The sequence below is a fragment of the Enoplosus armatus genome, chromosome 19 (genome assembly GCF_043641665.1).
Source record: "Enoplosus armatus isolate fEnoArm2 chromosome 19, fEnoArm2.hap1, whole genome shotgun sequence".
NCBI classification, from domain to species: domain Eukaryota; kingdom Metazoa; phylum Chordata; class Actinopteri; order Centrarchiformes; family Enoplosidae; genus Enoplosus; species Enoplosus armatus.
The window spans coordinates 6,503,919-6,526,126 of NC_092198.1; the positions used below are offsets into that span (position 1 = coordinate 6,503,919).

The window sequence follows — 22,208 nt, forward strand, 5'->3', positions numbered from 1 at the left end:
AGCCGCCGTGGTCCGTTGTTTTCCTGCTTAGACGCGGCTAGTTCAAGTTGCCATAGCACGGTATAGCTGAGGGTTGTTCTTCTGTTAGCTATCACTCGCAAAGCGAAAAACCAACGGCTCCCGTGTAACCGTAGCATTTATTTCCTCTGTTTCCGCTGGACACATGCAGTGTTTTGCAGTCTTTTACAGTATTGTCACAAGGCTAAATTAGTTGGCTAACGTTGGGTTAGCTAGCTAACGTTCACAGTAGTCGCCACTTGTTGCTAGCCTGGAGGAGCATCTCCCACAACAATGCCCAGCACAGTGATTGATGGGGAAGAGGACAGTTTGAATTGCAGTATTTCGCTTGTCAGATAGCTTTCCTGTCTCCACGGGTTGTTAAGGTAACGATGACAAAGCTCCTATTTCTGTTAGCTATGAGAAACATATCTATTGTCAAGAAAGTTCAAAACCAGCCCAGTTTGTTCGTTAATCTGATTACCGTTGTAGTCAACAGTTAGCGTTTTCCGCAGACGAAGCTAGTGCTGGTCACTAATCGTCAGATTTGCCAAATAGGCCATTTTCGTCGCCTCCACCGTAGACCTGCCCTGCACCAAACTATGGATACGTCTAGTGAGTCGGATTCATACGACAGGACGCGGGTGTACAGACCTCGGGGGCGTGAAGCCCACCGCAGACCTGCCCGGGACAGTGCAGGTGATGGTCGAGAGACAAACATCTCCGAGAAGATCAGCACGCTGGCAAGCACTTTACAGGTACCCTGCTCTGCCTCCTGAGACAGAGACATCTCCTCAGATTTCATCCAGCTGCAGATACTGAATAAACATCTGTGTTTTGTAGTCCTGGCTGTGACCTTACGGTCCTCCACCACCTACCATAATTCAAAACGCACAGTAGCAGTACTTCAGCTTCCCTATAGGCTTATAATACGTTTATATGTTTATTTATAGCTTGCATTGATTCCTAAACTTATTTCAGTAATTGTTAACTAAGAACTTTGTTTCTCTGGCAGGACACCAGCAGGAACTTGACCAAAGTAGACCGAATGCTGGGCCAGTACAGGGAGCATACAGATGATCAAGCTGAAGCCATGGCACTGGTCAGACACCTGTTCTGTTGATTATAATTTAATGATGATCTTTTCACACCTCAAAGATGCAGATGATTTGACGTAGGTCTTTCCATTGCACACAAGGCCATTTTATGATATCACATTTGTTTCAACTGCATGTTGTTGTAGCACTAAAACACTTACATTGATACTTTTGAGTAAAGCTGAGTTTAAGGAAACATTAGACAAAATGTCACCTTTTTTCCCAATCGTTGTGGGAACGCTGTGGTGGCAACACTGGACAACGCGAGGCATCTTCATATCATTTCAAAGACAATTACATACCAATCTGAGTGCCTTGAAATACAATTTGTTATATTTTAGTCAATTTTCATTGATTTTTCAGTCCTCATTAATTTTCTCCCACTTTTTAAACTTTGGCTTTCTCTCCTCCAGATGTTTTTAGGGATTTCCCTATCTCTTTTTAAGAGTTTTGTGCTTGGGTCTTAATGCTATTGACACATTTTCTGCTTTCTCAGTTTGTTGTTTGTTTCTGCTATTTTTTTCCTGCACCAGCTCAGGGAGAACCTGGAGGAGTCAATCGGTCAGCTGCAGACACAGAGGCTGAGCAGAACCAATGGGGCTCGGAGTGCTTCAGCTTCGGCCTCCACCCTGCATACCAGTGACCTGGAAGCCTGCTCAGGATCAGGTATGGAGAAATAAAAAGGATAATGGAATGGATTTTGCTGTCAGCTGCTGATAATTTGCAGAGAGATTAAACATCAAGGCTGATAACACAGAAATTATATATTAAAATGACAATGAACGCTAAATGAACACCTTAAAATCATGCACCTTGAGTGAGTTTGTGCCTACAAAACACCTGGCACCTGCTTTAACACTAGTACATAACATCTGTTATTTCAGATAGCCAGCGTTTCTACCCTACTTCTCCACTGAGGGATTATACAGGCACTACAGGAAGGAGAAGGAGATCTCAGTCTGCCAGTGTTCACTTCAAGGATGCCAGCCTGTCAGGAGAGGAAGTAAGGAAAGGAGACAGACTTCTAATCTGTGCCACTTGTTGCTGTTATGTAGTTTCAGAAAGTTTCCACAAGAGGGCACAGAGTCTGCAGCAAGTGTTTTCAGACCAAATAATCTTTTTTATAGTTGTTGTTGTGTTATGTGTTAAGTTATATAGTTGTATAACTTGTTGTGTTCTGGGAGAACTGATTGTAGTTCTTAGCACACTGTTTTTTTTAGTCTCTCAGCACAAGAGGAACTTTGAGTGGCATAAGTGTGCGGTGATTGTCCAGACGTAAGTGCACTGTGATTGGTCAAACGTATGAACCAATGAAACACCGGCAACCAACATTTGAAAAAGAAAAAAAACTGTGTAAAATGGTATTGGTGTAAGAACAGTTGGTATCGGTAACCTTAAATATTGGAACAAAAGACCTACAAATGGGCCGAGAGTTGTAGCTGCTGTTGTTGTATGTCGCACAAAAATTACGTTGCTATACCAACCGCTGGTTGGCTTACGTCACTTAAGCGTTCCTATTGGCGGTGTGAATGCAAACAGAAAAATGCTCTTGATGGTATGTAGTTATAGGGGGAACTCCCCAGTGGGCCGTTCCTCTCAGGGAGTCCCCAGAACTGTTTGGTCCGAAAATGCCTATTGATACTAAATTTGTTACGCTGATCTTTACGGGGCTTGATGAGATTTCATTCAAATCAGATATTATTCATGTTAGTATTTTCCTTCACACAGGCCTATAGCATGTTCAGGAGTCCCTATTTGTCTTTTGTTTATGCTTTCCACAGTGGTTGCAATAAATGTGCAACTCTGTAAGGCAATGATAGCCAGAGCCATAGTTTTGTATTCAGTATCTACCTGTGGCTGTCCCACATAGATTCACACTATGCACCAATCCTTGAGGGATCTGCGCTGTGACCAGCAGAGACTGTCTGATGACCTGGATAGAGAAATCCTCTGGAGAAATAGGTACCCAAGGGGAGGGGCAAAGTTTGAACATCAAAACAGTAACCTTATGTTTTTTGTTTCCACATAGCACACTGGCTAGTACACAACACAACAAGACAAGAGCTGGATTGAATCTCCAAATGGTGTTTTGTTACCTGTAATACTAACAAGTAGCAGAAACAGTCACAGCCATAGAAAAAGAGTATACCAACATTTTTTGTCAATTTGTCACTGCCAGATTTGAGCAGCTAGTTAAATGGTCAAAGCTGGTGACAAAGACATGCACAGTAAATCTTGTTTCCTCTCAGATATTTTTGTTTAATTACCTTGAAGTCTGAAATGATGAAAGAGTCATTAGAACAGGCTCTTTTATTAAAAATCATTTTGCACAGTAACCAGATGAATGATGCCCACAGATTTTCTACATTATTTCCTACGCTAACTTAGGCCTGAGCTTTGACTGGGCCAGTGCAGGCTATTGATCTTGTACTTTTCATACCCACTGTGCATACAAAGTTTTTGCTTGAGCTTTGAAAAGAAATGCATGGTTTTTCGGGTCTTTGAAATCTCCTTGGCGATAAAGTGGTAAAAGTGTCATTGGAAACGTAAAGAAACGCAACTAGAAAGTCAAAAGGCAGCAGATCTTTCTCTCAACATGCATTAGAATTTGACATTTTCAGGTTATTAAAAATTCCCTCCTTGGTGCTGCTGTTGACCGTATTTCAACATCTGAAGCTGTATAATTATTTTTAGTGGCATCACATTATGCATTCACATTTTGATCAATGGTGTCTTGGAATAGGATTTTTTTTTTCAAATTGACGGAGAGCTCTGCTGTGTAAATATTTTCAGTCCGCTGGATTTGTCTGTTTTTTATAGGTCTGATATTGACACCAGGCGAGCGATGGAGAGCCTTACAGGGCACATGACAGCCTCCCAGAGACAGACCTCCGTGAGTTGTAGCTGTATATTTCACCACCAGTACTTCAAGTATGCTTTATAGCTCTGTGGAAGAATAGTGGATGCATCCTGAATTCAAGGACATCACATCAGTTATTGATATTTGAAAGCTGCAATATAAAACATGCAATATGCAAATATTTTTGTTTCCTGAATAGAAAGCAGCTACGGACAAATGGTGTCCTCATTTTCAAATGCAACTCCAGTGAAGTCTAACTTTAGCAAATATCTCAGTATAATTTCCAGACACTTGGCTCCTCGCTGCACCGTCACTACTGTGATAAATATGCTGCTTCAAATGACAGCCAACATGTTTAATGTGTTTTATCTTGTCACGTCCACAGTCGTGGCAAGATAAAGGTATTAACTGCCTTTTACAGGTGGATGTGATGCTTCCTGATTAGACAGGGAATTCTTGCATCGTGAATGTAATACTTCCCGTCAGTTCTAAAAGATATTTTTGTCACACACCCTTTTAATTTCCTGGTGTCTCCATTTATCATATCTTGCTGCCATTCCTGCGCCGCCGATGTTTGCTTGAACCAAGGCGTCCTCTGTCTCTCCATCTCTCCGTCTGCAGGTGTCGTCTCGTGTGGAGCGGCGTCTGCAGGAGCTGGAGAGAGAGATGCACCCTGAGCAGAGTAGTGTGGAGCGAGGGAGAAGGCCTGATCAGCGGGTGGCCACGTCTGACGAGCTGCAGGAGGTAACACTCCTCCCCACCACTCATCTGCTGTGATCCCTCCATCCCACACCACCATGTTGACACTCTCATGTTCTCTCACATTCCAAGAGAATGCCAAAACATAATCTACATGAAGGCACATCAGACCAATGGAGGGATACTTTATTTACTTACTAGAGGCAACACACATTGATTCACATCCATATGATGTAAATGTGACCATGATCAGGTTCATGTTATACTTAAAGAGAAACAAACAATTTGTACAAAAGCAGACAAAACGACATGAAAGCACACAGAAGAGGATACAGTATTAATGAAACGAAACCTAGTAGTACCAAGGACACATTTTTTTTTTGAGACCAACTACTCAAGCAATATGTAACCTGAGGGAGAATCATTGCACTCATAAATAATAATACTAAGAGGCATTTTTTTCAACACGAGCACTTTCTACCCACATAGGACCACCACCACCAGCAGCAGCAATAAACCCTGGTTGGTTATTCCTGAGTAATAATTCACACCACTGACATTTACACAAATTATTAATGCTCAATTTAAAAATAAAAAAAAATAAAAAATCATAAGCCATTCTGGTTGCCAACTCTGGTACAGAAAGGTTAAAATGCAGTGGCGTTAAAAAACGAATTCTGAAACATTCTCAAGTTCTTGACCATTTATAAAACAGAAGTCAGAAAAGAAGCAAAACCACTAACTATAATTGCAGTGATTAGTCATCTTCCACACAATTAGATACAGCAGATTATTTGCATTTGTTACTGCAGTGACAAGTGATGTTTGGGTTTTCTCTCTAATGTACTACTCTTGTTTGTTAAAGCAGCGTTTCCCACTGTGTCAGCTAGCCCTCTTGCTCTGCTTTATGAGACCATAAAGCACACCTAGGCAATTACTTTGATGCAGTGCAAATGTGGTCACTAAGCAAGTAATTGCTACTTTCCCGTATTTGATCCCAATCATTTTGTTTTTAGGCGTACATTTCTCTTAAAGCATTAATAGCTGAGAGAGCTCTGTCGTTTGGTGCACTTTAGTGATGTAGTCACAGTACATTACATTATCTTGTATTATTGTGATCTTGCATTGCTGCTTTCCATTTAGCCACACACATCGTCCATATTATATATTATCAGCATAATGTTAGTTCATTTTTTTAAATAACTGAACCATTTATTACTTGGTCACTGGTTTGGAGGACAGGGTTTTGCAGAAGCTCAGCAGTGTCATGGCATCAGTCCTTTCTAAATCTTGTATGCCTACTGCAGTTTGTAAGTGGGCCACACAGGGGCGTTGTGTAGCTGTATCCAGACTGATTACCTTTTGTGAGCTTGACTTTTCAACACAGCGTGTAATGATAGCAGCTACCAATTCATTTGCATCCCTCTCCTCCGTAGTGCCCTAATGGGACACCAGCAGGGCCCGGGGCGATGGGAAATAATGCATTTGTCCAAAAATTAAGGGTAAATAAACAAGAATGAGGAAATGAAGAGGAAAATAATCTCTTTTACTACTAAAGAGCAGGAGAGGAGGGAGAGCAGAGGGCACATTTATTCCCCACCGATGGGCCCGCTGTGATGTGAATCAAATAGATGATGAGTCACTTGGGTAGATGTTATTGCTAGCAGCCGGTAATTCATCACCACAGCCTGCTCAGAATGAGTGGGATTTAAGCTCTTGTACAAATCCACCACGATGCCAGTGTTCTTGTTCCAAGAAGGCGAGATGGGAGATGCCGTGATGCAATAGCACCTCTCATGTTGCGTTCTTATTACTCTTATATGTGTATAATAATGCATGCTGTTGACTGTATATTGTGTTTTGTAGACTTCAGGCAGACGCCAAGTTCAAGCCAATGAGAGGGAGGAGGCCATGACAGCCAGGCTACTGAAAGCAGAGAGGGAGAAGTTCAAGGTGAGTATGTTCAGTCTTAAAGGAACGTTTTTGGCAGCAGTAGTAGTTAGCATTCAATTTTTACTTAGGCAGTGAGCATATCAAACTTTTTTTGGCTGAAAATTGAATAGAGCCCCTTCTTAACACGTTCATATTCAAATTGTATACATTCTAAATGTGGAGATCGTAGATGCTGCATACCTAATGACATAGTGTAGACTTATTAGTGTAGACTCATTCTGAACCTTTGAACACATCACACCAGACTCCTGCTAATTCCACATCAATTTCCAAAACATTTCTTCATTATGTATTGTCTTGACATTGTTATTTTTGTGCTCTCGTCAGAAGGAGCAGGAACTGGAGAGAGCTAGACGACTACTAGAACAGTCAGAGGACAGCAGAGAGTCCCTTGTTCAACAGGTTTGTTTATATCTGTGTGTGTGCACTGTACGCGATTGTATATGCAGATGTGCAGTAAACCTCAGGAGACAAAACAATAAACATCACAGCGTCTTTTAAGAGAACTTCAGTGTCGTTTTGCCTGTTGTCTGACAGTCAGATATCTTTCTCTGTGTATATGGCTGGTGATCCCCAGGTGGAGGACATGAGCGGTGAGCTGCTGAGGACGAGGAAGGAGAAGACCGAGCTTCAGAGGGCCCGGCTGGAGACTTTTCAGCCCGTTGCACAGCCACATGGCAACCACACTGACAGGGAGGAGGGAAGAGGTGGACAGCGAGGGCCAGGTACTGAATATAAGTATGGATAAACAGGAGGACAGAGAGGATACAGATGCAGGTTGAATGGACAGGTTAAAAGATTATTATGCCAACTCTGCAGCTATAGAAACAGCTGGCAATGTCTTGTTTTTTTTTATCTTTTAATTTCTCCTGAAAGGATTTTCAGACAGCACACATGCCATTGAGTGGCAATGATCAAAATACCTTTAACAGTAGGGGAATGGGTTAATGCAGCGCAGTGGGAAGAGAGAGGCAAGAGTGAAGACAGGACAAGTGGAGGACAGAGAATTGATTGGACCATAGCGCAGAAAGAGAAGAGAAAAATAATGTCAAATATATGATCATATAAGGAGAGAAAATTGAGAGTAGATAGTAGTAAAAGTATTGAAAATCTTACCTTTCACTGCCCCACTGTTTTCTGTAATGGTATTGATTGTAGGGCATCAAAGGGCCTTATAAGGCAGTGAAAGTTTGAAAATAACAAATTCTAAAAGTGTTTAAAGTTCTGTAGTAGTTTGGTATGGAACAGGACTTTTCAGTTGATTTAGATCATTTGTTTAAATCTGAAGTTCATGCAGATTGGATATGGGTATATCAGCATCTTTGTTTATCGTGGAGACTCCTGTTTCATTCTAGTGACTTCATTCCTATTCTGTTCGCGTATGTCTCCTTAAATTCTTGGTCTGCTCCAAGTGACCAAGAGAAGTGATTGACAGTGAGCATGCATACGAGCCTTCTTTATAGTAGGTAAAGAGGTCAAACATTTTCATTTTTTTTTTTCCTTTTTGCAGAAGACAGTACATTTCTTATGTTCCCTTATCCATCAGTCACCTTCTTTGTCAATATGTCTTGTCTCCACATGTAGAAACCAATTCTAACAACACTTTGATTATGTGCCTGAATGTGTGCGTGTACATCTGTATAGATCGCTCAAACCTGGAAAAAGAAGTGTCGGACCTGCGAGTCCAGCTGCGCACGGCCTCAGTCCTCAATGAGGTTGAAGAACTGAAAAGGGCTCTAGACCGCAAGGAGAAGGAGAGGGTCCAACTCAGCTTACAGGTGGAGGTGTGTATCAGTGTATGACAATGGGTATTTATGTAAAACAACAAGTGGTTCATTCCTTCGTCCTCTAGTTCATCCATTTGTTCTTTACTCTAAAGAATAAATGGGAAACACTGAGGGTCTCTCAGCTGGAGTGCAAATGAACACAACACAAGCATGCTTTTGACTCTGCCCGTGTTGGCGTCTCTCCACCCTGTGCGGGGTTATTTCAGTTTGTCGGGTGCCTCTCATCCGTGGTTGCATCCTCCGCCAACTCCGTGCCACTTGATCCTCTTAAAAATCGTCAGATGAAGCGACAGTTGGAATAGGAGATCAGAAGTCAACCAGCAGTCATTTATCCTTCTCAAACTGGTGCGATGTGTCACTTCCGTCACTGTAACAAGACGTAAAAAAGAGGGGAAAATACACATTCCCTTGCTAAGCAGGGGTATTCAAGGCTACGGTGGGTATCAATAAAATGTTAGTAGAAATAGCTGCACTTTAAACATTGGCACATTCCTCTAATCTCTGATATTTCTTTCACTGAAAATGTGTTTAAACTCCCACGCTTCCCTTATTGCAGAGTAGGTGTGAAAAAATGAAGTGGGTGTTTGCATGTAGCACCTGGGGCGTCTCTTATGGTTTTTATGTCTCGATCAAAATAGTCGTTGGAACCGTTTCATTTTAACGGTAAATGAGCAAAAATGAAGTATAATGAGGAGAATAGGGTGGAAAATTCAATTTTTCGCAGTGACTGAATTTATATACAGTCTAATAGGTCTATGACTAATCAGTCTATGACTAATTACTCCTAACTGACAGTCTTATTCGGTATAAATACCTAAACGGCACCACGCTAACCTTATGTGCCCTGGCTTTAGACTTCAATCAAACTCAAAACTTCAAAGTGATTGTGATTTTCTTGTGGATATGAAGTTAATCCAGAGCAACTCTCCTTTCAGACTACTTTTCAGACCAGCCTTGCAGATAATCCAATTGTAGACGGCATGTAAACACAGCATCAACCTTCTTTGACCTTTCTGTCTTTGCCTTTTGTCCTCTTCCTTGCTGGCTGTACCCGCCCTTTACGGTTCATCTTTTCTTAAAACCTCTCATACCTTTTTTCTTTTTTCCTTCCTTCTTTAAACTGTCTTTTCTCCCCTTCCCTAGCTTCCACAGCCCTAAACCCTTTCCTTCCTTTCTCCTGCCTTTCTGTCTTTTTCTTCCTATTTTCAGTAGTAGTCACACAAATGCACAGACGTCCTTGACCTTTCTCTTTTCTACATACCAGGAATTGTCATCAGACCTGGTGCGGCGGGAGCAACAGCAGCTACGAATGCTGGAACAGTTGAGGGACATACAGGTATTTTAATATTGGTCATTGTTTCACACTGTGATTCATCAGTGGATAGGTAATTTAATTCAATGACCTGAAACAAGGGGTGCTTCTTCTAGTAGCAATTTCAATTGGAAGCATACTGTGTGTAGTGCCTCATTCTGGGCCACAAGTTCACAAAATTACAATGTAAAGAATTGAAAAACTAACGCTGCAGTAATGAGATCCATCAGAATTAGGCCTGTGAGACATTTTAGGATGCACCCCATGGTTAAATAGAAACACTGATTCAGATTACAAAGAATTAACATACCCTTTATTTATAAATGCACTCATCCTTTCAGAGCCGAGGGCAAGCAGAGAGCAGGGAGACGGAGGCATTACTCCAGGAGAGCATGAGGAGCAGAGATGAATTGAAGACCAGGGCCCAAGAGGCTGTGCGCCAGTGGAGGGCAAAGTGCCGGAGACTGCAGAAGGAGCTGGAGGAGGCGACGGCCCAGGCTCAGTTCCACACCGACAAGGCCTCGCAGGTCCGTCGAGGCAGATGCCTTCATTACACGACTTTTGACACCACAGCCTACAGTAGCTGCTGCGGCCAAGTAACTGCTGATCTTTGTAATGTTGTCTTTCCGCATTTAAAAAAATCAATTGTAACGACTCATTGAGTCTAGTGGACGGATCTGCCTTATTTGAAGATATTGCAAGTGGAAGGAGTGGGATTGTAAAACTGCATTCAAATTGAGAAAAATCATCTTACCCCATTTGCCTTAAAGGGTCAATCCACTGATTTTATACATGACGATCAGTTGACCCATCTCAAGGAGTACTACTAAGCCTGTGAAAACAGTTTAATGTCTATCCAAAAAGAAGAAATAACCTTGATAATCATAATTGAGACTTAGAAATGTAACATAAAGCCTGTGTTACAGTCTGGAGGTGTGGGCTTTGAAAGAAGTGGGCATTTAGGAAACAGGAGATGTAATGAAAGATGCCATTGAGTTGCATTGTGGGAAATGTAGCATCCAGGGTTTTTGGAATTCAGCTGTTACTAGACTAAAAGTCGAACTATCTTGGCCTGTTGCTTCCTTCCCCTTATGAATCCCTTAACTTATGGAAGTGCAGTACTAAGTCACTGGACTTTCCTCTTTAAAGCAACATTTTGCATCTAATTATTTGGATGTCCAGTCTGTGTTTATGTTAGGTTTAGTCCATTAAAGCTAAAACCACTTTCATATCGACACAGAATCAGCAATTCTCTTGCAAAGAAAGTCTGTCCCATGGTGCCTAAAAGTACTGATATGCATTGTGTAAAGCTCTCAGTTGTTGCACAGAATCCAGACTGTGCTAAATCTCACTGCAGCTTATTGACACTAGTTGGCACTGGTGGGCAACTGCAGCTCAAATACGAGGCAGCGCTACTCAGAGGCTCCCAGCAGCTCTGTCTCAAACATTCCGGATAGTTCTGCTGCCGCTGCTGTTGGCTGCTGTTGGCTAACCTGCTGGCAGCACTCTGAACAACAACTGTCTGTCTTTGTTGCATTTTCTTATCAGTGGACTCTAGCTCTATGCGTGGCTGCCTTGACTTGACAGTATGTTCTAAAAAGCAATCAATAATGACTGTACTGAAACTGCATTTCTCAACTCCAGTAGTAGACTGATTTGTAGTGAGGCCCTAGGCAGCGAGAAGAAAACAAAACTTATCTCAGCCAAACTCTCCCTGTAGTTCTGCAACCTGCTGACGTCAGAATACATCAGTGGACGGTGGAAGCAAACTAGGTTGCTACAACTGGCTACAGTGATACGCAGAATATGTGTTGTGAAAATGATGGACACACGACACCACAAAAATGTCTACTCTGTTACTCGGATGTTATATTTCAAATATTTGTGGCAACAATGGTCCTCCCTCCTTTGTTGCATTACAGTATGGAGGACATTCAAGTTTAGATCTCAGTGTCTTAGACAAAATAAATCAACACCCTCCCATCACGGGGGAAATACAGATGCTAAAATATTTATGAGTTTTTCTGGTCCAATTCCTCCTTGTCCTTTTCATAGTAGAAATGGACTGGAAAATGTGCAAAAACAGCATCTTCTGTACCTTTTTTAAGTGTAATGATTGGAAAGGGGAGATATAAATACATATACACTGCAATCCATATTGTATGTCGCATGCAGTCCTCTTATGATGAAGAAAATGAAACTGGAAAAAATGCTATTTAGAGCTACTGAATACCTATTAAACACTCTAATACAAGTAATACGTAATGATAAATGTTCTGGAGCTTTTTATTAATGTTGGTATTCAAAACAAACAAAGGAAAGTGGTTGGGTACTTAATATGTCTTTCTCTGTTCATTTTATTTCATACTGTGTTTTATCTCTATAGCAGAGGGCTTTGTATCAAAGTCAGATTAACACTCTTGAATAATGTCTTTTGAATGAACTTCATAATATAACCAGATATGAAGTCAAGTAGTACCTTTTGCAAGGTATGTTACAGCAGTTGTGCTTTGTTGAATAATTAACGGCTGCCTATTATTATTAGCTTGAAAGTCACCTCCCAGTGATTTTCATTCCATTTGAACTGAGTGAGTCACCTCCAAACTCGCAGTCTGCAGCCCCGCGCCTCACAGACAGACAGACGGACGGACTCCCACCTGGCATACTCGACGTGACGCGAATTAATTACAAAATCATTTCTGCCCCCTTAATGAATTAGGGGAGAGAATCAAGTGCTCAATTAAATGATTAGGTTCTGAGCTACAGCAAAGTCTTTGCAAATTCCAGTCAAAGCCAGAGTATTAGAAGCAATCTGCCTTGAACAGACCTGACCATTGTCCCTTATCAGGGAGCTGAGTGCTAGCATTTTCCTATCAGTGCAAGAGCTGGTACTGCATATGTTTCTCTCCCTCTGTCTCTCTGTCACTCTTTCTCTTGCTCTCATCATTATTGTCAGAGCGCCTTTTTTGTACACCATCTTCCGCCTCCTCTTCATTTGTCATTCTTCATTTCCCGTTCTCCTCTCCCTCCCCCACTCTCTCTGTCTTCTGCTCCTGCCCCTCTCTTTCTCCCTCCAGGCAGCCAGGGAAAAGGAGAGCTCTCAGGCCCAGCTGAAGGCGCTGAGCCAGCAGACTGAGGCAGCCCGTAGGGAGCTCGCTGAAATCCTAGGCCGCTTGGCCCAGCGCGAAGAAGAGCTCCACCGCAAGGACGTGGAGCTGTCCGAGACCCGCGAGCGCCAATTGTCACTGGAGCAAGAAATCCGGGAGGTGTGGGGTTGAACATCCAGAAAATAGACTTTATCTTTCAAATCACTAGGGACCCTTTTGTTTTTTTACTTATAGGACCATAGACTGTTGGTCAGGTTTTCATTGAACAATCAGCATCTAGTAATCTTTATTGTTCCATAAATTTGATCTGCAAGTCTAATTCATTGATTCAGTTCAATTTAAATTGCCTCTTTCAAAAATGACAGCAGTCAGCACTGAGGTTGAATCAAGCCGTATCACACTACCACAATGAAGAATGCTATTTAGGTCTCATGTAATGATGAAGTTGTGCCATGACATATATCTGTTCTCTTTCCCAAAATGCTCGTTTAGCGGTTACAGGCACATTCTCATTCTTGTACAAATCCCAGTCCAGCCACGGACATGGCTGACGTTTTGATTTAATTCTGTTGTCAGACCAATTTGTCTCATTTAGTTTGAGGCGTTGTTAAAGTAAAAATTTAATGTGTAACAAAAACCTCAGCTAAAGAGTCATTAGAAGAGGTTTGATCAGATTTTAACATCATTCTTAACCCTAGGCGAGGGGGGCCTCAGCTGCCCTGGAGGAAGAGACTCTGCGTCAGGCTGCTGTCCAGGCAAGACTGAAGGAAGAGAACCAGAGGCTGGAAGAACGAGCTGACACCCAAGCCCGTTGTCATCAGAGAGACCAGGACACACAGGCCAGGCTCCAGACTTCCCTACAGCAGATGACCTTAGCCCATGCCCAGCTAGCCCAGCGTTTGGCCGAGGAGGAGAGCTCCAAGAAGGAGCTCCAGAAGGGTGCCTTGGAGCTACAGGCCAAGCTGACAGCAGTGCAGGAGGAGCGGGCCGCATTTGGGCAGCAGCTGCAGCTGGAGAGAGAGGTGCATCTGAAAGAGCTGGACAACATAAAGGCCATGATGGAGGACAGCAGGACAAAGAAGGATCGTGACATGCAGGACATGCTCAAGCTCTGCCGTCAGGAGCGGGATGAAATACAGGCACACCTGAAGGAGGTTAAGGTAAGCCCTTTTACAAATAATTTGACATTTTGGGAAATACACTTATTCACTTTTTTTTAACAGATTGAACAAACGAGATATAACTCGTTAATAGATGAAAGAAACATTTTAGTTTGTGGGGTTCTCAAAAAAAACACCCTTTCATACACTTTTGTGAAGGAGGTTTCAGCCACAAAAACTAATGTAGGAAACACCCTCCCATAGGGATTTTTCCATGCAATGACAAATTAGCCATCTAGAAAGAGACCCCCCAAAAGCCACACGGGGTATTAGCTATATAGCCAGGCTAGCTGTTTCCCCCGATTCAAGTCTTTATGCTAAGCTAAGCAGCTGAGAGGGGTATCAATCTTCTCATTGATCCTTGGCAAGAAAGCGAATAAGTGTATATCCCAAAAACTATTATTTTAAAGGTACCTAAAGGCCCCTCTAAAAAGCAGTGCTGAGCTCTGTATTATGTATCAGATGTGACACACAGCCCTAATTTGCCAAATCTTTTGAGATGTCAAGGTCATAAGCCAACCAAAGAGATTTTGTTTTTCTTTTCACCCAGGCGTGGATCACAGAGTGCCGCACTCTAATTGACTTTTAGAGTATCATTGGCACGCACTTCAAATTCAGCGCAGGGTAACATGCCTCAGCCACTAAACATCTGGCATATTTCCGACTCAGCGAGACACAGACAAAATTCTCATTTAGAGTAATTTTCTTCATTGGCCGGGGCGCTGTCCTCTGAGTAAGGGTGAATTGAGGATAGCTGAGCTCTTAATGGTGTGTGGTGCCCCGTGGATCCTCATGGCCATTCCGAAGCTCCAAGCGTGAATATTTAAAAAAAAAAAAAAAAAAACCCAGATATCAGACCTCAGAAGTCTCATCAAGGCAGCACTGGCGATAGGGGACTCCACTTGACTTACTCCCTCAGCGCCCTACCGCCCTCCCTCCCTTCAATATCTCCAATGATGAGCCCTCATGGGTACATTGTTTCTTAAGGGGCATGGTCCTCCCTGATATGGTTGAGTTTAGCCCATTAGCTGTGCTGAATGGCATTAATATCTGACATAGCTCATTGTAATGGTGTCATTTCCGAGTGCGGTAAGGACAAGGGCGTTTGCTAGAATGTTTTTAAGTACTAGCCTACGGGTGCTGCAGATGTCCCTAAGAAGCCCACCCAATATTCACATAGCATAGCCAGAAGCCTGTATTAGGGTTTTGATACAGTCAACTGTCAGAAAAAAGCTTAAAATATTCTTATTTTCTTGTCCTTGTCCTCTCACTCTTGATTTCTCCTCCACTCTATCTTCCCTCTCGCTGTCTCTCTCTGCCTTAATCCCTCTCTTAGCCTCCCTCCAGTTCTAATTTTGCATTTTCCATCTGTTTTTTCCCTCTCTTCTGACTTCCAGCAGTTCTGTTTTTTTAATTTTTTTCTTTGTTTGTGTCACTCCTGTCACTCCCAGTCCTCAGTCATTGTTGTTCATTCCACTTTACTACTCTATCTATCTAATCTCGAGCTGTGTGTGATAATGCGATCATTGTAGATAGAAAGCTAATGTCAGAGGCTGGATTTGCCTTTGTAAGCTTCAGCCAGACTAAGACATGAATTATGGACTTGATTTCAGAGGCTTGCCATTGGTATTTATCCATTCTCTTGACCCATTACATGATGATCTCGGTTTGCAGTGCACAGAAGGTCATGTCAGACTTCATTGTGAACCTAACCTGCCAGACGTGACTTAAGATCTTTTACACACTGTTAGGGTCCTCTGGCAAATTTGGCACTCCAAAAAGCAGCATCAGCATTTGTCAATGAAATAAAAACCTATTTGCACTACTTACTCATACTTCCAGTAAATTTGAGGACTTGAAAACCACAGAAATACAAATTGCAAACCTGCTTTAAGTTGATATTTTTGCAGCAGATAAACCATCAGTCCTCATTATCTCATATTACTGCCTGTGTATCATGGCTTTAAACACTTTCCCTCTCTACTAGGCAGATGCAGCGTCAGACAAGGAGCTGTATGGGGCGCTGCGCATCAAGTTGGACAGGATGAAGGATGAGTGTGATAAGCTGGCAGCGCAGCTGAGCACAAAAGACGAGGCACATGCACTACTCCACAGAAAGAACCAGCTACTCAAACAGGAACTGGATGACAAAGTAAGCCCTGCCTCCTTCTCTGTGTTTTTCAAACACACAACTAATATTGATGAACGTGAAACTTCCAATAATGCGGAATATCTGTTGTCATATCAGTGAAATACATCTATTCTCAGCAGAAGTTTGTAATACGTGGGCTGATTCTAGTAGTGACAGACAAAGTCCGAGGACATTAAAAGGAATGACATTTAAATGGTAAGACAAACTGTACAGACATGCGAGCCATCAGCAGCCATTATAGTATAGTAGCAATGAGGAGCATGTGCAGGTTCCACATTGTAACTTTGACACCTTATTTGATACCTTTTATATAACACATGAGGAAAAACACAAGACATTTGGCTATGTAAAGATAACCAGTTCCAATTCTGTGAATTTGTAAATTATAGTTGTTTTTTAGTTTTAGTAGCTTTTTTAGTAGTAGTAGTCTTTATTGTTTTTATTTATTATATCTTTATTTCCTACTTATGTCTCTTGTTATTGCACTATCCTGTGTGCTGCTGTAACAATGCAAATTTCCCTGCTGAGGGATTAATAAAGGATTATCTTGTTTTATCTTAGTCCAGAAGACTGGCTATTCACACACATTTTGTTTCATAAACCTTTAACAAATTATCAGAACAATATCTCCTTTGCTGGATCAAATATAACTGGAACAGGAAGCAACAAAAACATTTACAAACGATACAAGGACATTGCTTTCCTTCTTTCCTTCCTTCGGAGATCTAGGATATCTGGTGACGTCATGTGATGACATGAACCTAAGAATAGTTCAAAAGGTTAAGTGGTGCCAAATCAGCACTATTTTTTTTAAAGGGGCGTCATCAATACGTCCTCAGGTGTTTTACAGCAGCAGATGAAGTATTGAACCCCTATTCACCTCTCTGTCAGGCCTCTGATAAGTTGTATGGGGCTCTTTGGGGGGGATCCATGTATTGATCTGAAATCGGGTGAATGGAAAAAAAGGGTCTCTTATTAATGTAACATGGGTGGTTTATTATCCCAGGGACAGGATAATGATCCACGGTCCCTGGGCAGCACTGATCAGTTGGTTCCTGTGCCTCGGACATATCGATTGACAGTGACCTGGTAGGGACCCTGAAACTATTGACAGTGCAGGCCAAAGAGAGAAACTTAACTAGGTCCGTTTGTGTGAGAGGAAGCTGAATGGCTTTCTGATGCCCAAGGTTGTTTGTCTGGGTTTCTGCGTATGTATTATTGAGTAAACTGTAGCAAATACTGGAATTGACCCAGCAAACCTGGACCTCTCTACTCCATGGATTTTTCCACTCATCTACAGAAAATCTGCTGTAATGAGTATCCTTATACTGTCATATAAGACTCAAGTGACATGACTAAAAACAGCAGACAGCGATCTCTAATTTGAATCCACAATACCCCACTCAGCTCTCTCCCGTCCTCCACAGGTCAGGTCGGGTGAGCGGAGGCGAGCTTCAGAGTCAGAGCTTGTTAAGCTGGAGGAGAAGATGTTGCGGATGGAAGCCGAGCAGGAGGCAGTCCTTACCTCCATGGGTGAGGAACTAGATGCAGCTTGTCGCAGCCTAGCCAGGAACGGTGAAGACAAACTACAGGTATTTTATTTGATTAATTTTAGTTTGTTTGTGTATTTTAAAGCTGCATGTAGCCATTATTGGCCACTAGGGGGCTCCAAAACACAGATACACAACGCAGATAAACCATCGACTTGTTAATGAACATGTTAGCAAACAGTTGCCTATTCACACACCCAGCAGGCACAGAACAACATGAGCAACCCATTGGAGCTGTTCAATATTGGTCAATATTGACTTGCCGTTTAGCTCTGATGGTCCACGAACTCCTGAGAAAAGTATTTGGGCCTTCCATACCAGTCCCTCTAGTTTACTTAAGCTTTTTGTCTGTTCATGCTGGACAAGTAGTGTGCACTTGCAAGTAGTATGCTGACAATGGCTGCTTACGGTTTTGCAGTACATGGGAAGATTGATGAGAACTCATCCATATCCATGTATGGATATGGCCAACTGTTATGTCAATCTAAACCTCCTCATTTGAGAACCTGGAACTAATGACCTGAACGATTAATCGAATCTCAAAATAGTTGCAGTTACAGTTTTCTGTAGATTGATTAATCGACTAATCTTTACAGCTCTATATCGCACGCATGCACCCTCATCAAGGCCTACTTATCTTGAACATACACACTGCACTGAATGCTGCGACGAAGGCTAATGGACTAGAGGCTTGTATTGACTACGAAATTCTTTCATCTTATTTGGTGAAAGATGTTTGTTCTTCTAATAGGGTGAAGATGAAATTACTGAAGACTTAAGAAAACAGATTAGATATGGTTGTCTCATACTGCAGAGACAGGTCCTAGTAGAGTTACGTAAGTGTGTTTTGTCTGTTTCTATGTGTACAAGCAGGCTGAATTACAGTTTTTATTTGTATTACAGTTAAAAAGTGCTTTTAGCCTTCTCTAAATGTAAATCATTTTACAGATGTATCCATTGACTCACAGGTGTGGTTTATAGTACAATTTAGAAGAAGAAGAAAGAAGTTTTCTGTTACAGTAGTCTTTTTATTGAAAAGTGAATTCAACTTTTCAACTATTGCAGATATACTTGTTCAAGCATGGTATAATTTAGTACAGTAATCCTCCAAGTATTGGCAGTCTGCACAGTTTTGTGAAGGTAAAAGAATACCTCTGAATGTACAGTACACACACACCCAAGTCTGATAGATGTTAGATTATATATATATATATATATATATATATATATATATATATATATATATATATATATATATATATGAGACAGTAAAGCCTGTTATGTACAGTAAGGTTTCTACAGTACCACTGACAAATGCTACCCACACACTAATAAACACATGGCATATGGCTTACACATGTACTCCCCTGTACATGCTTGAAGCTAGTTTCCCTCTGCTGCTCCAGGCTAATGAACCCAGCCAGCCCATATAGATTTCCCAATCTGGTCCTCCAGCGCTGCAGCAAGACATGCGAGCCAACGCCTCGCCTCATCTGTAATCTGTCATGTTGAAAAGAAGTCAAACTCATGAGTGATTGGTCTAATGAGGGGAATCATTAACAGTTAAGGGGTGTATTAGGTTTCGGTTACCTCACGGTACCCTCCTTTCTTCTCTTTAGAAGCAATAATGCAAGAAGTTGTAAGACGGTATTGTGCTGCATTGAGAGTTAAGGAAAACCTTAATAGGGGTAGTGTGCTGCCATGTGAGAGGTTGAGAGTTTACTGTATGTTGGCAATTGATAAATGCCAAGGAAGATTTTAAATCGGTGAAACTGCTTTCATAGCAAAACAATGCTAAGACACATTTCCAGTAAACCAGCAATCTAATATGCACATCTTAATCAAAGTCTAGAACAAACTCTTTAATGTCGACATTTGTTTGACAGGTGGTGCTGTGTGTTACTTCCCTGTTCCTCTCTGACTTCCTGTCCACATCTTCTTCTTTTGCGCTCAGCTGGCTCAAGTGAGCGCACACCATGTAGCTGCAAAGTTCTGTGTTTGAATCCAGCCTGGGAAATTTGTCATTTTTTTGTTCTTTCTCCTCAATCTTCCCTGTCTCTCTTCACTTTAAACTGTTTTAATGAAGAGAAATGCCACAGTGGTAATCTCTATAAAAACATCTTGCTGTGTCCTCTCCACTTGCCGTTAGTCTTAACATCTCCGCCTTTTGCTTCTCTCTAAACTTTGCCATCTTCGCCATTTTCTCAGCGGGAGCTGGAACAAACAAACTGTAACCAAAGACACACATTCACAGATTTACTCGCATTCTGAAAGAGACATATAAACCACGCAGTCACACATTTAAATTAGCAGTGGCAGACACTTGGATTCCACGGCAGAGCTGCTGAGAAAATAGTGGCGTTTCTTTCACTTCATCCCCACAAACAGCACTTTCAACTCCCAGCCTACTTGTTCAGTTTTTCAACAGTTTCACCTCCTTTTTGTCTGCCACTGCGCAGAGATGCCTTTGATGGTTTGGGAAAGAGTATAGAGAGCGAGAGGCATAGAGGCATGTTTTATCCTCCCACACAGCCACACGCTCTGCCATGCGGTTGTACACTCCCCGAGATGGAGACCTCTGCACAGCAGTACTCCATTGCCTTACTTTGAGCTGCTGTGACAACAACTTGGGAAATTCGTTGGGCTTGGATCTGGTTTTGAGTGACAGCTTGAAAAAGTTGCTTGACACCTGTGCTGTGACGATGTTGTTCGTCGAGGCACAGGACAGAAAGGGTCCAAAAAAAAATCCTGCTGTGCGCTTTCCATGTCTGTTGATCATGCGTAAACACCTTGCCACAAGGGTGTACTTGAAAAAGACGGTTGTACTTTTTTGTTGACTTTGTTCATGGCCGTGTGGGAGTTTGTACATGTGAATTTGTATTTGTTATGTCTTCTGGTTTTTCTGTTTTTACCTACGGAGCAGGATGAGGGTTATGGTTCTGCTCTGTCTGTTTGTGTTTGCAGGGTGGCAGGATGTCTCACTATGAACAGATTTACACAAAACCCACTGGAATGGTTGGTCAGTGGGTAAAGAATTATTTACTTTTCATATTCCATAGGAGCATGTGACTTTCATCTTTCATCTTTTCCAGAGTCTGTAATAGGCATGTAACCTCAAACAGAGACTTGGGATGGAAATGTAATAATATTATAAAGAGTACGGTCTTGACCTGCTCGATAGGTAAAGTGTCATGAGATGATTTTGGTTGTGATATGGCCCTATAGAAATAAAATTGAATTGAATGTCAGTTTACCACTGTGGATGGATTGCCATGAAATTTGGTACACACATTCATGGTTCCCAGATGATGAATGCTAATGGCTTTGGTGGTCCTCTGACTTTTCCTCTAGCGCCACCATGATGTTGCCATTTGTAATTTTGAGTGAAATGCCTCGACAACTATTGGATGGATTGTCATGAAACACAAATATTCATGTTTCCGTCAGGATTAATTGCAATTATTTTGGTCATCCCCAGATTTTATATTTTTTCCAAAACTTTGGTTTATGACCAAATACCTGCTAAACTAATGACCATGACTCCATCAGCCTCAGTGTTACTTTGTGTTTAGTGCTACTTAGCAAATGTTACCATGACGCACATTTGTGGTAGATAACTTTGTAAAATGAACCGAGTATTTCGACTGTTTACCTCGCAATCGTTGTGATGAAAGATAAAATCGTTGCTGCAGTGATAACTTTCCAGAGCTGTAAACTCCTAGAGTCAGTATTACAAACTACTGTGCAGTGTTTTGTCCTCTTAAGATCTCTTACACTAAGTGGTCTTCCTGGAACCTATTTCACGTATCATTGTACCTGAAGCAACGTTCCTGTTCATCTCCTCATGTGAAACAAGCGGGTAATGAAACATAGAGGGCATTATCAACCTGGTGTGAAAATTCCACATGTGGAGCTGGCACATGTCAACAATTGCATAGTGGTGGCGGAGGTGACTGTGTTTATCTGTGTATCTGAGTGCCTTTTTGTCTTAAGAGAGTGTGTGTGTGTGTGTGTGTGTGTGTGTGTGTGTGTGTGTGTGTGTGTGTGTGTGTGTGTGTGTGTGTGTGTGTGTGTGTGTGTGTGTGTGTGTGTGTGTGTGTGCGCGTCAGCAATCATTAGGAGTTGGCAGACAGTCAGTTTGTATTGCTGATGCTGACAAGCTTGTCTTGGAAGGATGGAACATACTCCCTGAGCTCATTTTTATGACACACACACACACACACACACACACACACACACACACAACCTCTGTGTTTAAGTGTGTTTGCATGCACCAGTGTGTGTGTGTGTGTGTGTGTGGTGTCATAGGCTGTTTAACACACATGCACGCCAATTTAAGTTGGCAGAAGCTGTTCTTCACTAAAGTTAAGGGCTTGACAGGAGGCCGCTCTTCTTATTTTTTTCCTGCTGTTTGTCCATCCACATTTTCTATCACTATTTACTTTACATTCTATAACTCCTACCATGTTTGTTCATATATTTTTGAGACAACTGACTATTGACCATAAAATCCCAACTACAAAATCTCTTAGAT

At 41.9% G+C, this 22,208-nt stretch overlaps 1 protein-coding gene across 1 annotated transcript in view; it reads left to right on the plus strand.

Moving 5' to 3' along the window:
• Positions 1–584: 584 nt before the first annotated feature.
• Positions 585–22,208, plus strand: part of LOC139302524 (centrosomal protein of 128 kDa) — a 34,813-nt gene continuing 13,189 nt past the window's right edge. Inside the window, exons 1-17 of the mRNA XM_070926232.1 lie at positions 585–755; positions 1,013–1,099; positions 1,628–1,760; positions 1,979–2,097; positions 2,965–3,056; positions 3,915–3,987; positions 4,576–4,698; positions 6,520–6,606; positions 6,934–7,008; positions 7,184–7,331; positions 8,251–8,390; positions 9,658–9,729; positions 10,047–10,232; positions 12,783–12,971; positions 13,511–13,972; positions 15,960–16,124; positions 17,552–17,716. Of these exons, the coding sequence (XP_070782333.1) occupies positions 600–755; positions 1,013–1,099; positions 1,628–1,760; positions 1,979–2,097; positions 2,965–3,056; positions 3,915–3,987; positions 4,576–4,698; positions 6,520–6,606; positions 6,934–7,008; positions 7,184–7,331; positions 8,251–8,390; positions 9,658–9,729; positions 10,047–10,232; positions 12,783–12,971; positions 13,511–13,972; positions 15,960–16,124; positions 17,552–17,716 (2,472 nt within the window). The 5' untranslated portion in view covers positions 585–599. The remainder of the gene's footprint in view (positions 756–1,012; positions 1,100–1,627; positions 1,761–1,978; positions 2,098–2,964; positions 3,057–3,914; positions 3,988–4,575; positions 4,699–6,519; positions 6,607–6,933; positions 7,009–7,183; positions 7,332–8,250; positions 8,391–9,657; positions 9,730–10,046; positions 10,233–12,782; positions 12,972–13,510; positions 13,973–15,959; positions 16,125–17,551; positions 17,717–22,208) is intronic.